This window comes from Struthio camelus, chromosome 5 (assembly GCF_040807025.1).
Source record: "Struthio camelus isolate bStrCam1 chromosome 5, bStrCam1.hap1, whole genome shotgun sequence".
Taxonomy (NCBI): Eukaryota; Metazoa; Chordata; class Aves; order Struthioniformes; family Struthionidae; genus Struthio; species Struthio camelus.
The window spans coordinates 75,522,743-75,537,304 of record NC_090946.1 but is presented as its reverse complement, the minus strand read 5'-3'; the positions used below and the strand labels follow the sequence as shown (position 1 = coordinate 75,537,304).

The 14,562-nt window shown below is 42.2% G+C and overlaps 1 protein-coding gene across 7 annotated transcripts in view; it reads right to left on the bottom strand.

Moving 5' to 3' along the window:
* Positions 1–14,562, bottom strand: part of ESR2 (estrogen receptor 2) — a 91,761-nt gene that overhangs the window by 14,402 nt on the left and 62,797 nt on the right. For all 7 annotated transcript variants that reach the window (XR_011141691.1, XM_068947329.1, XM_068947330.1 and 4 more), the window contains 2 exons: positions 11,228–11,403; positions 8,325–8,441 (listed from right to left, as the gene is read on the bottom strand). Coding sequence is in view for 6 of the 7 variants with exons in the window: in XM_068947329.1 (XP_068803430.1) it covers positions 8,325–8,441; positions 11,228–11,403 (293 nt within the window). In the remaining variant the exon portion in view is untranslated. The remainder of the gene's footprint in view (positions 1–8,324; positions 8,442–11,227; positions 11,404–14,562) is intronic.

The following is a 14,562-nucleotide window of genomic DNA, read 5'->3' as shown; positions in this document are numbered from 1 at the left end:
TGCCAGCGAGCACCCCGACTTGGCTGTTCCCAGCACTGTCACACCAGAAGGACCAGCCCGTGGCCTGGGTGTGACATCCTCCTGCTAGTCAATGGAAAAGGCTTTCCAGTTCACCTGGAAGGACCACAAGGTCCCAACCAACTACCAGAGAGACGACAGGATCTGCAGGCCAACTACTGGTGGAGCCTAGGTTTGGACCAGCTGCTAGAGAGATCTGTTTGCATGCGCGTGTGTGCGTGCGTGCACAAGGTAGCCAGGAAACTAGAGGATGCAGGGACCAGATACTGGATAATCTGAGAGTCTAAAGTCAGTTACTGAAGCGTCTCATACTGCGTGCATCTGTGTGTGTGACTCCTCCTGTGTTCATCTGTGTGGGAGGAGGCCTCAGTACCAGCAACCAGAGTGGTGCTGCTGATCTTCGTGTTTCACACATCCCAGTGCCAGCAACTGGGGACACCTGGGGATGCCAGGGCCAGCTAACTGATAGACTGAGTGTCTAATCCCAGCTACTGGAGGGATGCATACTGTATATAAAGAAATATTTTGCACTAACTGGCTTTCATCCTGGTCAGCCAGAAGCGGGGGAACAGCATGAGGCCCTTCTGCTGTTGGTGTTTGCACGAGTGCTGTGTTTTCTGACTATGTCGATCTGTGTGACTGGCTGTGTACACACGCATTGCGTGTACGTGTGCCTAATGGGCAGGCTCAGCTCTGCCACTGGCTGGACCTGAGGATATGGTAACACAGCAGTTTCCCTCTGTCGAGCTACCGGCTTCATCAACTCCTACCATGCTTCATCCACATCCGTCAGTTTTATGGACCATGAATCGTCTAAATTCTAACCAGGCACTGCAACTCTGGCCCTCAGGTTCAGTCACTGAAATCAAAGGTTCAAACGCAGGCCTGATTAAAGAAAAGGGGCCGGGGGGGAGGGGAGAATGGGCTTTAAAGATGCCCTGAGAAATAAGATGCACTCACTCTGCTGTGAGTGGCAGAGATTGCCCAGATGAGGTGGCCTGTCAGGTCACAGTCTTGTTTTATCTTCAGCAGCTGCCAAGCACCGTTTGAATTAACTTGTGAGAAGGGCGAGATGCAAAGGCACAACCTGAAGGCTCTGAAAATATGGGATAAGGATTAACAGTATCTGCCAGGACTTTCAGGATGTGGAACTTAAAACTGGCCTTACTCTAAACCTCGCTTACTGCCTGCTCAGTGAACCACCTCAGATGTACGAGGGAACATAGTGGGCACTAAACAGGCTCTGAATATTGCAGCATATCCTTTACACGGAAAACCAAGAGATTGGAGAAGACAGATAGGCAAAGCTGGCTCAAAGAGCAGTCCTATGGCATGGCGGAAGTGCCTGAAGGAATCCCTGTGGAATTAAGCATTTGAAACACCTGGTGTTATCAGCTGGAAATACCAGCCTAAAGTCTGCACCACTGAAGGCAAGGATAGCTTTGTGTCCTTAAAAGGAATATGGGTATGATGGGGTGGGTTGAGTACTGACAGGACTTTTGCATAAATAATGGATCAAGGAGGAAAAAAAAAAAAAGCAATGATTTTCTAAACCAAATATTCTTAGCTTAGCTGAATGACACCCAGCTAGAAGAAGCTGCAGGAGAACAGCAGTCAGGAACAGATCGCATACTAGCGGGGACAATCAGAGCTGGAGACAGCATCTTATGGAAAAATTAGGAAATGAGCCTTGATTGTGATACCCAAAAAAAGGTTACCTGCAGAACTGCACAAGGCACAGAGCAATCTCGTCAACCATCTGTCTGGACAAATCCTTTTCCTCCTGAGAGTCAAAGGACAGTGAGGTGTAGACTAACTTCTACAAAGATACACGGCTGATGCAGTGAACTCTGTGCTAAGCCTCATTTTGGACTAATGCACTAAGGTCGAGAGGAAAATCTTAGAGTGCTTTGTCAGCTTCAGAAAGACATTAGAACGGCACGGCAGGCTGCAGACTGCTCTGAAGTCACGTCATGCACAGAAAGGTATGTAAATATTTTCCAGCGGGGATAGCAAAGAGGAAAGGTCGAAAGTGAGCTAAGCAACTGGATCAAAAGTACAACAACTGGACACTGATCATGAAACGCCAAGGTATCAGGGTGCTTTATCTACAGAGGAATTAATGGCTCCGACTTCTACATGAACCTGCATGGTCAAGACCGCAACCTTCAGGGAGGGAACAGAACTAAAGCAGAAAGCAACACAGGTCGCACTGCTTAGAAAGCTGAAGCACATGGAACATCAGTATCTTGGAGAAGAGAATGGCCAAAATAGCACAGAGAGCCTAAAAGCTGTAGGGAGATGACAGGAGGAGGGGAAGTAATTTTCTTGGGCTATCAGGAAATACCAACTGCTCCAAGAAGTTCATAGTTTTTATTTTGCAGTAGCTGGTGGAGATATGAAGCACCAAGAAAGAAAATGCATGAAGAACAGCAGTATCTAAATTAAATGCATCAAAGTTGTTCAGCTGGCTGAAGAGACCATATCCAAAACGAGAAGGTCCAAAAAAGGACTGGTTTGGCTGAGGCGGGGGGGGGGGGAGAGGAAGGGTGCTGTGGAAAGAAATGCTTGATGACACAAGGAGGAAGAAATTGCAGCAGTTTGGACACCTCTGCTGTAAGAAGTGAGAGGCCAGAGAAGCACTTGCAACCAGCTCCCTAACCACAGTGCAATTCATTTTAGTTGGCACTGAGGTGACCTAAGAGCGCTCCGATCGATTGTCCACCTAAAGCGTTCCTGACTCTGCTGTGCTGCAACCCACACGGTGAAAACAGAATCAGGCCTTTGGTGCTGAGGCCCGAGTTATCCTTTCAAAACATCACTGCTGTAACATCTTTCAAATAACACTTTGTAGCCTAATCAAAAAACAACCACCCAAGGAAGTGACCAGGTACTTTACGAAGATCAAACAATTTTAATCTGAGCAGCGGCGCTCCCTGCTCTAGCTTAAAGTAATTCAACCCAGGTTGTGAGATTTACTGACAGAATGAAAGGTCTCAGTAACTGGCAGGTTCTTACTGGGAAGTAATAAGCCCCTTTAAGTTACTTGAGGTTATTCAACTAAATCAAATTTCATTTATAACTAGTACCTATGTTTAAGTAGCAGCATGTGGTCTATTTAAAAAATAAAACCTGCTTGTATAATCACATCTGCAGCGCAGAAAACCAAACTAGGGGAATTATGACATTTCTGCATAAATAGCCCTCTTACTAAATATACACACACACACATACACATACATAACACACACACACACGCACACACATCTATATGTACACACACAGAGTTGGTGGAGAAAAAATGAAGCAGGATACTGAATTACTGTTTGCATTTGGTTTAATTATCATATATTGTCAAAGCAGGAAAAGCCTGATTCACTGACTAGCCCACAAAAAACCCACCAAGCAGCTCATCAGTAATTAAAGGGATACCATTTAATTCCACATTAATTTTTTTTTTCAAATGCAAGCAAAGTAAAAGACAGAGGGTATAGTACAATCACACAGCTAAGAAAACATAACACTTTAAGCTTGCTAGTCAATTGAAAATTCAGGCAGTAACAGCTTTTCTAATTAAACACCACTTAAACAATGTAAAAGCTTCTGTGCTTTCTCTTGAAATCCAAAGTTTAGGCAGGACAGAAAAATATTGCCTATACATCTGTAGCATCTGAAATGCATGCTTAAATGTTTATAAAACTATATTAAAAATAACTATAGACCAACTTAGTGTTTGGCTTATCTAGGCACACAGATCTGGATCCATCTGTGCAAAGACACATCAACATAAAATGCTTACAACGTCTCAGATTAGCACCTATTTCTAGCTTTACCACAGACTTCCTGAATAACCTTTATACGAATGAGAAATAGCTAGGAGGTTAATCTGGGTTTGGAGAAGTGCACTGAACGATCAAATCCCATATTCCTGCAGCACTCTTCTGATTTGCCGCTATTCCTTGCGCACGAAAACAGCTGCATTCAGCTGAGAAGGCTGGACCAAGGGCGAGACCTCTAGTTACGGGTATCACAGCCCATACAGGCAAACGATTACAAGACCGTGAGAAATAAAGTCACTCCAAAAAGTCATTACAATGAGCCTGCCGTTCCCTCTCCCATGGACAAATCACAACAGGTATCACTGGCAGTGAAGCACACCGCTTTTAAAGTAATTCCTGGTTTACAAATCATTTGAATGGGCACTCTGGCTCCGGCACTGCTGTCTGATACGGCGGACAGTTACAAGACATGTGGCGCTCTTAATATTGATTTTGGTCCCTGGCAACCGCTAATATAACTAACCAGTTCAGCAGGAACTGCAGGGTCTACTGCTGAATGTATTATAATCAGTTTTTGGAAGTGTCTGAGCTTAAAGCTTGCTCTTCTCAAGTACACATTAGTAAATCATTATCACTCAAATCACCTCTGAAAGCAAATGCAAATGTTCTGGTGAGTATGCCCGTATTCATAAAGCAGACCTCCTGAAAAGGAGGCTGCCCTCTGCTATAGACACAGGAGAACAAGAGCTGAAATTACAGTATTTTTTTATAATAGCTAAAATACAATTAATACATCTGATGTCCAGAGAATACCACAAAATATTTTTTTCCCATTCACTTTGTGTGAAAAGTAATTTACGGCATTTCAAAGCACCATCTAGAAACTGTACTCGGCAGTTAAGAACAGGAGAAAGAGAGCTAAAACCTGAACTTCACAGCTCCTATCAGTCCATAGAGTTATCTCCTTTCCTTTATGCAAACCTAAGGAATGATGCCAGCATTCAAGGGCAATATTTATCCATCACTTTTGAGTACGACCCCTCACGCTCACCCCCATTTGAAAAAGGAGCTGTATCTTTGGAACCTTTTGGACACAGTAGGAACTAGCATTTGTGGAAACAAAGACGCATGAGAAAAAGAAATAGAAAAATAAAAAGTAAGATATAAGTCTAGTCCAAGAGGGAAACTGAAGACTCCTTATGGAAGAGGGTCTATCCGAGCCTCTGCTAGCAAGAAAGACAAGTACCAGCACAGTCACTCCCAGAGTGGCTGTAGCAAAATGATGAAGCAGCTCCCCCCTTCACTGCCTTGGGCAAATAGCTCAGCCCATTTCAGGCCCCCAAGGTAAACAGCAGAAAGCTCCAAGAAAGTTCCATTTTGCCCTGATCCATTTTATTCGGGTTTGCTGGGCAGAATTTACTTTTAATTTTAATATAGTAATTCTGTTCTCCTTGTTCCAGATTGCTCCTGATGCCAAAATTTTACTTTGGGAGCTTTCTTGACTAGAACGGTAAGCAACACAGACCTCCCACAGAGAATTGCGCATCTAAGACTCTGTATGTGCTTTTGGCAATGATGGCATATCCAGTAAGAAAATCCATCATCACCTTAATACAAAGCACCTCCAACCTAGCCCCCATGGAAATATCTATGACTTGTTGGGTTGTCTCCTCAATATTTATGAATGCAGCGACGTCCAGGAGAAGTTCGGACCAAGAAAGTGCAAGGCAACATTTTCCTACTGCCTCCTCCTGTTTTAAAGAGGCATGTACTACCCAATCGCATTTATACCCATGAACACACACACACACACACACACACACACAAATATGTTTTTTCCTAAGGTGTCTATTGATAACAGGCAAACTTGGGGTTTTAAAGATCTGATGCAAACAGTGTAGAGTTTATGAAGAGCCTTCATAAACTTGCAAAGCAGTAACTGAGGCTCTTTTATTACTTCGCTGGACAACAAGTCTGCGCCAAGCAAATACCCACTTACGAAGCATTCTACCCCGTCCAGGGTTTTAACAGATGTGAACCAATACGTTCACTGCGTGACCTGGGAAAGGAGCAGAAAGAGCGGGAAGAAGCCTTCACTAAGGATAAAAGGTACTCTTTTATGCTTTCTAGAGTGAAAAAGGGGTATTAAAGCACAGCTCTAACAACAAAAAATTTGGAAGGCATTCACTGTGGTCTGCAGGAAATGGCATTTATGTATTATGCAGGACATACAGTCTCAAAATCTCTCTGGTTTAACTGTCTGTCAAACACTGGCTACCATGCGTCCATGCATTAGCTTTACTCATAGATGTCTCTTAACTCAGCTCATCAGGTAATTGAGACAATTAAGGCTTGATTAGCAAGCATGTAATTTTTATATTCTTTTTCCTTAAGATTAGCTTAAGAATTTCTCTTAAGATTTCAATGCTACTATTTTAAAAGCTAATTAGTTTTTAAAAATCCTGTTATTTATTATAACTAGCAAATGAGCACACTTATAAATGTCAAAGGGTCATTTTTGGCCTCACACAGTCATCAACGTCCTATAAATATTCATTATTGTAGGGGAAAAAATGTTTTTATGAATATGTGAAAAGATTAAAAAGAATATAGGCTAAAACATAAGTAGATATTTTCACTATTTATTCCTTGTAATACCACAGTGCCTATGAGTTCTAATCACATACGAGGACGCCCTGGACAATTAGAATAAAAAGTTTCATTTCTGGGAAACACTGTGGAGCACAGCCTTTTACTATCGCAGTGGAAACAGTCTTTATAAAAACTCTCCAGCTCTAATACTGAAGCTTGGATAGAAACCACTCTTGGAAGGACTTATACGTGGAGTAAAATTCTGTGTCATAAAGACGAACAAAGTGAGAGCAACGCTATTCAGAAAGTAAAGCTTTCAGGAGAAGTCCCGTCAGCAAGGGTAAGGCTTTCCTTTCTGGCAGCCAGGCACCAAAGGTATCTAGGAGCATATTAATGAAATACTCTGCTAAAGCTGAGGTGCATCATCAGTGCAGAGCAAGACAGGAACTTCTTACAGAAAGAGTTAGCCGACATGAGTAACAGAAACAAGATGTACTTCAGCAGTACAAAAAAAACACAGGGAACAATTGAAGCTGGAGCTCTAAGCAGGGAGTTAGCAGCTAGAAGTGAACAAGGAGGCTGTAAGGATGACAGCTGCTCCTGGCACCATTACAAACTGCCAGTGGGATGCAAGCAGAAGGTGGTAAATAGGATCCTCGTTTGCGTGCAGAGCAGTGCCCCTGCAGAAAGAGGTAAGTATTAATGGCACTACCCTGAGGAGCGGTCCCAGGAGTCCTGCAGGATACTGGCCCTCAGCGTGCAAAACGATGATTGCAGCCTGGAGAAGACTGAGGGAGAAGCTACTTAAACTTCCAGAGTCTGTTTACTTTTGTGTTTTACAAGAAGGGGGAGATTGCAGGCTGCCATTCAGAAGAGTACTCCTCATGAAGGAAATAATATTCTGCAAATAGCCTTCAGAGCAAAGCAGTGGGAGGGTGAAAACACTGCCTAGCCTCAAAATAGAAACAGGTAACTACATTAAATGGGATGAAATTAGATGCACGTCTGCAAATAACAGAGGACCAGGCATAGTGACCTTGTCTCTTCCCCTCCAGTGTTCCTATGTGATGTTTTCCTAGCCTATTTCTATCATGTACACTGATACAATTATAAGAAACAGCAATAAACCTTAACTACATTAGATATCAAAACATCCTTTAAGGGATTTTCATCTTAACAACAATCTTTTAAATATCATCTAAATGTAGAACTACAGTGAAGTCACAGAAGCGTTAAGTCACAGAAGTCACAGAATCTGGATGGCAATAAGAGAAAAGGCTGAGTGGTTCAGTGAGCACAAACGGGGGGTTCACACTACTTCTTTTGATGAAAGGGCTGGAGGGCATCAACTGAAAGCAGCCTGATCAAAAAAAAAAAAAAAAAAACCCAAAGTGCTTCCTTTCACAAAGTGCTAGTCTCACTCTTATACTCTTCCCCAGGCATTCCCACTTAGCCACCATCGGAGGCAGGATACTTGGCTAACTGAACTACTGCTCGGATGCAGGGACACTGCTCTTAGAGCATGTTCAACCAGCCCAGAGCACAGTACAGGCTCATTTTCTCCCATATTAGAAGGGATTTCAGTTTGACTTGAGGCTCAGGCAGTAGCAGTTTTTGGGTTGCAATTCAGCAGGACATCACATGCAAGTAAACCACTTTTGCGGAGCTCGGCAGAGGTACTATGGTTTTCTTGCATTTTACCCACTCCCTACTTCTTCCCACAGGTTCTCTTCTCAAATTAAAACAATCTTTTCTGCTTTCATTCCTATAAAGTCAGCTTAAACCTTGCCCTAATCACCTGTTGTGCGTTTTTAGGGTTCCAAAGGGGAGAGAGAAAAAACACTAGCAGCTATACAGAATTACTGAAGAGAAAATAAAAAGACAAAATTCAAGCAAACAATGCACGCACGCACACCACACACACGAAAAACTCACCGCATTTCATCATTCCCACTTCATAGCACTTCCGTAGCCGGCATGCCTGGCAGCTTTTGCGCCTGTTTTTATCTATTGTGCATTGATTGGTAGCTGGGCAGATGTAATCGTTATGTCCTGCAGCAGGGTATAAGAGAGAAAATTTAAAATCTCCAACAGTCTCTCTTGGTCATTTCCAGAATCAGAATCTTCCTGATTTGAAGCACTTCAACTTTTACATATTTGTATGTCTAAGCTCTATTAGAGTAAATGACGCAAAAATTCATATTTATCCTGAACTGAAAACGTTAGTCTTTGACCTCAAAAAGTACCTGGGCAACATAGACCACCTTTCTCTGATGATTGCTAGATAACTGAACATCTTCTATTGGTAAGTCATTTTTGAAAATGGGACATACGCTCTTGTGGAAGTCTACCCCTAATCCCCAACTTTTTACTGTATATTGGGATACTACAGACAGGAAATGGTAGATTTTGTCCCCCAAACAGTTCAAAATAGCACTATACAAAGTCTCAGTCCTGCAAAGATTTGCGTAAACTACAGCTGTATTTACTGAACTGTCTTTCTGATGTGGTGAGTTCCAGAAATGAAGAAGCCTTTCGAGGACTGACCCTGCACTAAAGTTAGCAACGAAAATACAGCCCCAGAGACAAAGACGACAAATATAAATTAATGCATACTGCATAATGTGAAAAAAGCACAAGCAGAAGATATGATTTTTAGATATTCTGGACAAAAGTTTCTCTTATTTACACCAGTTTCTACTAAAGTCTCTTTCTGTTGTCTTCCCTTTCCCTCCGATTCTCCTCCAAAAAAACCTTTAAATTATTGTCTTTGATTAACCAATAATCTGATCAAAGAGCTTATTACAGCAAACTAGACTTGACTATGCTCTCAAGCAAATTCACCTCCCGCCAAAGACTGGAAGTTTCTCTTGCAGTAGTTACCTAAGGATACAAAAATATTCACTCGTTTACATTTCCTAATCTCTCTTCTGTCAGGTTGTTTTTCTAAGTTATTTTCTCAAACTTTTTTTAAGAATAGATCAGACAAAGATACAGCAGTCTATGAGTAGGTTGTTTTTTCTTGATTCATGAGCAAGTCCAAGAGTTCATTTCCCCAAGAGTGATTATTTAACTGAACCATTGTGACTATTTCCTTGCAAAATTAAAATAATTTTAACCTTGAATTTTTGAACCTACAGTGTTTTAAAAAGAAGAGATCAGGTTACAGTTTGTCCCATTTCCTACTGGCAGATACAACTGAAAAACAAATTACTATTTATCACTCTTCACACAACTTAGGGGGAAAGGAGGAGGGAGCTCTCTGTTGCACTATAACCTAAGCACACAAGAGTATCAAGTGGCTTAAAACGCCTGCGGCCTTGGGATAATTTACTTTGCAGGCAGATGTTCAGAGACGTGGGACCAACACAGTACACTACAAACTTGGACAAGCAGAGGAGACCACACACAGTTGCCCAGTCATACCACCTAATTCTGTCCAATTTCCACAGCCCAAAATGTCAGAAGTTTTTGACTTTTTTAAGCAACATCTTTAATAACAGCAGTTGCAAGCGAGTGCCTGATAACGCCTTATGGCTTGAACTTACTTTCGTTTATTTGAATTACAAACAAATGTTATCTGACAGGCTGCATTAAGGTGTTCAAAAGGCTACAATGGGTAACTTGTTTATGGCCAAATCACTTGTGAGCAATGCCTAGCAGGGAAATAATTTTCCTGACAGAAAACACTTTCAGATCAAATTCAGTCTCCATTTGTGACAAAGCGGAGCCAAAGTTCTCTTCAATCATTTTAGGACCAAAGGGACTTACATTAGTTTCAAGAAATTGTTATTTGGCCACGCTGAACTTACACAATACACTGAAAACGCAAACAAGTTCTGAATAAAGTTTGATTCTAATGGTGACATCGACTCTGTCGCATTGAGCCAAGAGAAAACGCTTCAAAATAAGTAAGGGCCTGAGCACAGAAGAGGAAGAGAACGCTATAGACGGTGAAACGACAGGAGTTCCTGCAGACCCTACACCCGCAGTCAGTATCTAACCTGAATGCAATTAAATTCCCACTAACAGGCCTCAGACCGGGCCAAAGTACGATAACCCAAGCCAATGCTAAAGACATGAAGTGGTCCAAAGCTCCAGTCTGGCGTACAAGCCACTGCTTCAGCCTGTTGTAGACTGTGACAGTAACCATGGAGACCTAGACTACATCCTGCAGCCACTCAGCAAATTTGAACTGGATACCAAATATTTGAGAATTTAAACACTGAGGTGCAAATCTTAGACAGAGACAGACTGGCAGAACAAGAACTACTGCAATGTAGGGTGTGGAAGTAAATAAACAAATAAATGGGATTGCACCTAGTACTTTGTATGGATATTTTTATATCCTACATACTATGTATGTACGTATCATACATACTCCGTAGGTATCATATACTATGATTCAACAGCTCCAAGCAATATATTCCCCATAGGACTAGTTCCTGGCAAGCAAAGTCTCGTGACAATTACTCCCTCTGGCCGTGTCTGTTACAACAAATCCACAATTAGTATGTCTACTTTGGGACTCAAACTGCAGTTTCACGGGGCTGCAGGGGCATCCCTTTGTGATGCCTTTGTGGAAGCACTCTCACGTGCTATGCCTTCCACCTCTTCTCAAAAGAAATCAGTTGCTCATTTTGTAATGTTTCCAAATCTTAATAACATAAGAGCCAACAGATAAAAGTAGTCAAATCGTTTGTTGCCCTATTTTCAGCATGCAGCGTGATACACCAGGACTTTAAAAGATCAGCTCATTACTAGATCAACTGCTGCAGCACCTGACCACATGAATAAAAATTTATTTGAGCAAAGGTATCAAAAGCCGTTTTTCCTACCTTGAATACTTCTTTTAAAGAATGCTTTGCAGCCTTCACATGACCAGACCCCATAATGATATCCTGAAGCATAGTCACTGCAGACTGCACAGAAGTGGGCATCCCTTTTTGAGGCAGGATTATTTGCAATGGGGCTTGTGCAATCATTGCCATTAGTTTTTCTTTTTAACGTCTCTCTGATAGAAAAGAAAAAATCTGTTATAAATCTGTAAAAAATAAATCTAGCTATATTGCAAAGGGTTTCTTATTTTTCACTGTCTTCAATTCTCTCTCTTTAGAGCCTTGCTACTACTGAAGACCATGTAGTGTGAAACAGTGTTAAGTGTTTTTCTGGTAAGGTGATTTAAAGCACACGTGCTGATCCCAGAGCTTTTGATGATGGCTGACTTGAAAGTTCAAAACAACCACAAGCATAAAACTTTACTGTTGCTGTGACATTCACGTGAACTCTGGAAAAAATCAGATAGAACATGATGAAACTTGAAGAATTCTTAGAAACGTGTAAGTCCAGGAATTTGTGAACTGGACTGTTAATGACTGGACTTTGCCTTTGGAAAGCTTAACACAGAAAGTGCAAAATTGTCAGGCAGCTTGGACTGACATGGTAAATACCACTGCGAACAAAACTTCAGCTGCTTCACACTGTGAGCTACTAGCAAGGGACAACCCTAGCTGGAGCAACACACATCCCAGCTCCAGTATTTCACCCTTTAAACAAGGCTCAGTTCACTGAGATGCTGGAGACAAATACCTTGAGAAGTGAATATGAGACCTGCAAGATCAACTCACAATGCTAGACAAGGTTTTCTGTTCTAGGCGAACCCACATTGATCACCCTAACGATGGAAGTGTTAAATAAAAGGAAGTCTGACTATAAGAAGAATGGAGAAACACAATTAATAAAATGTATTTTGTAAATACATTTTATTGCTCAATATAAATTAATAAAATATATCCATTCCTGAAGTGCTCCAACTAATACTAATGCCAATTCTTAGTGACCGAAGTAAAATTAGAACAGGATAAAAACATGAAATAACAGCCTATTCCTGACACCAAGATCCTGTAAACAAACAGTAAGAGGAAAGGAACTTAGATTGTCACAGATGTGGTTTTTAGGATATAGGAAACACATTCACTGTATACTTTTTCTCCAGATTTCACTCTCTTGGTGGTTTTAGCATGTCTTACCTTGTTAGTCAATACAATTTCTCACTAGAGAGAACACAACGTCGCACGCAAACTCTCAGTAGCAGTTTGTCAACAGCAAAGCTGCATAGTCAGCTTTTGGGTATAAACTTAGGCACAGAGGCAGAAGGAAGAAAGCACGGTTTTCCTCATGCTGTCTTCCAGCAAGGTTAAGGAAGAGAAGAAACATCAGTCGGGGAAAAACAGTAGATAGCACCACCCTTCGTGACTTGTAAAGAACAAGGGTACCTTTCCTGGGCAGAAGAAACCTGTCCACCAGTGAGAGCAAATTTAAAGAGAATGGTAGAAACACGCTGCGAGTGCTGTCAAGGAGATTTTAACTAGCATGTTAAAGCAGACTCTGTGTTGCTTTCACGAGGAGAGGGAGAGGACCAACACACCCATATCCCAACTGAAAACCATCAAGCCCCCAAAGAGTTCACAACTATTTCTGAGGAGAACGCACTCCAGTTTTCTGCTAGAAGATTCGCAAGGCAAAGCTAGTTCTCTGGGATTCTGATACAGGAATTTAAGGTATTTACTGTAGATTTAAGTTACTGCAAGTTTAAAAAAAAAAAAAAAACACGCGCACACTCATTTGTTCAGCTACTACAGGGAATATAGTCTTTCGCAGGGAATAAAGGTGTTTAAATGTTTAAGCAGCCCAGTATCTGATTATACACACACAGAGTTAAATGATTGCCAGATTTTGAGTCAGGAAGATATCTCCCTTTCTGGCACACTGGGAGGAGCAGCACAGGGCAACTCTCCCCTGTAATAAAAGGAGCGTGCCGCACACGGCTCATACTCTGCTACGGCGGGGAAGAAACAGCAGTGCTCTTCCTTCCTATGCTTCCCTGTCTCTGGGGGAAAGAACATAATTTGAGGTTTCACACTAGAAGCGCAGATATATTTTTTAAGCTCTACTTTGGAATCACGGTCCCACTGTGAGATGCAGAAGAGAATTAAAATCAGCTAGAGAGTGTTTCAGTCCCTGATTGATATGCTGCAGAGAGCTACATTTGTTCTCTCTGTTAAAGCACAGAAATGTCATGGCTGAAAATAAGAAAAAGCACATTCCATACCATCTCACTGATGAACGTTGCTTTTTACCTTCCAGTAGTGACAAATGCTTAAAAAAACCAAACCAAAACAAAAACCAAACCACCTGTTTCTTTCGCTATTTAAAAGTTTCGCAGCCACCATCCTGCGCACATGCAACCTACGTGACTTCCTCAGACTGCGGTAAACAACTTGCACACCGAGCGGCAATCTGGACCGCGCTCCTCCCGCGGGCTGAGCAGGCATCAAGTATGTTCAGCGCAACAGCCGCAGCATCGCAGCAGGAGTCTCGACGCCAATCATTTTGTTACCGTCGTCTTTGGTAAGGACAACAGAGCTGGGAAATAGCTTTAAGGTACACGTTCGTTGTCTTGAGGGCTTTCTGATCAGAGAGGTTGTCCCTACAAAGAGTAGCCCTGTATATGGTTAGAGGCCCCTTTCCTGCGCTTTTGGGCCTGGAGTACTCAAGCAGGCTCTGCAGAGGAACAAGCTGCCAGGTCCTCCGGAGGGACTGCCTGGGGGTAGCTGGCTGTCCGCCCAAAAAGCTCCTGGGCCGAAAGAAGCAGGCACGTGGGGGGTGTACCCTGGCTGCTACCGAGCCGCGTAGACGGTCAGAGATTTAGCACTTTACACCTCCCCGTACTCCTCTCTACTCTGTGATCACAGTTTCTATATACAGATTTTACGTTTCCATAAAAGAATTACAATTTTAGGGAAAGCAACAAGGCCGTGATTTCCTCCTGGTCAAAGGTGACAAATTGATTGCCTTAAAGGAGAGGGAACCTGCAAGGCCTATTTAGGTTATTCAATCTCTATTGTGTTTCTTAATTGCTTCTAGCTCTGCTGCTGTTCAACGCACATGCCACACTCGGAAAACTTAAGCGCAGACTGCTTCAGCTTTCTATTAAAAATGAAGAAGTGTGGCAAGGATTTGACCTAGCAGCTAGCAGGATTTGCTTACGGCACTTGTTGTGAGTCAGGTTTTTCAAAACCTAAACTATTGTAAATTATAAAAGGAAACCGGGGGGGGGGGGGGGGGGGAATACTGAGAAAACAAAAGTCAGGAAGTGAAGAATTAACAGTTC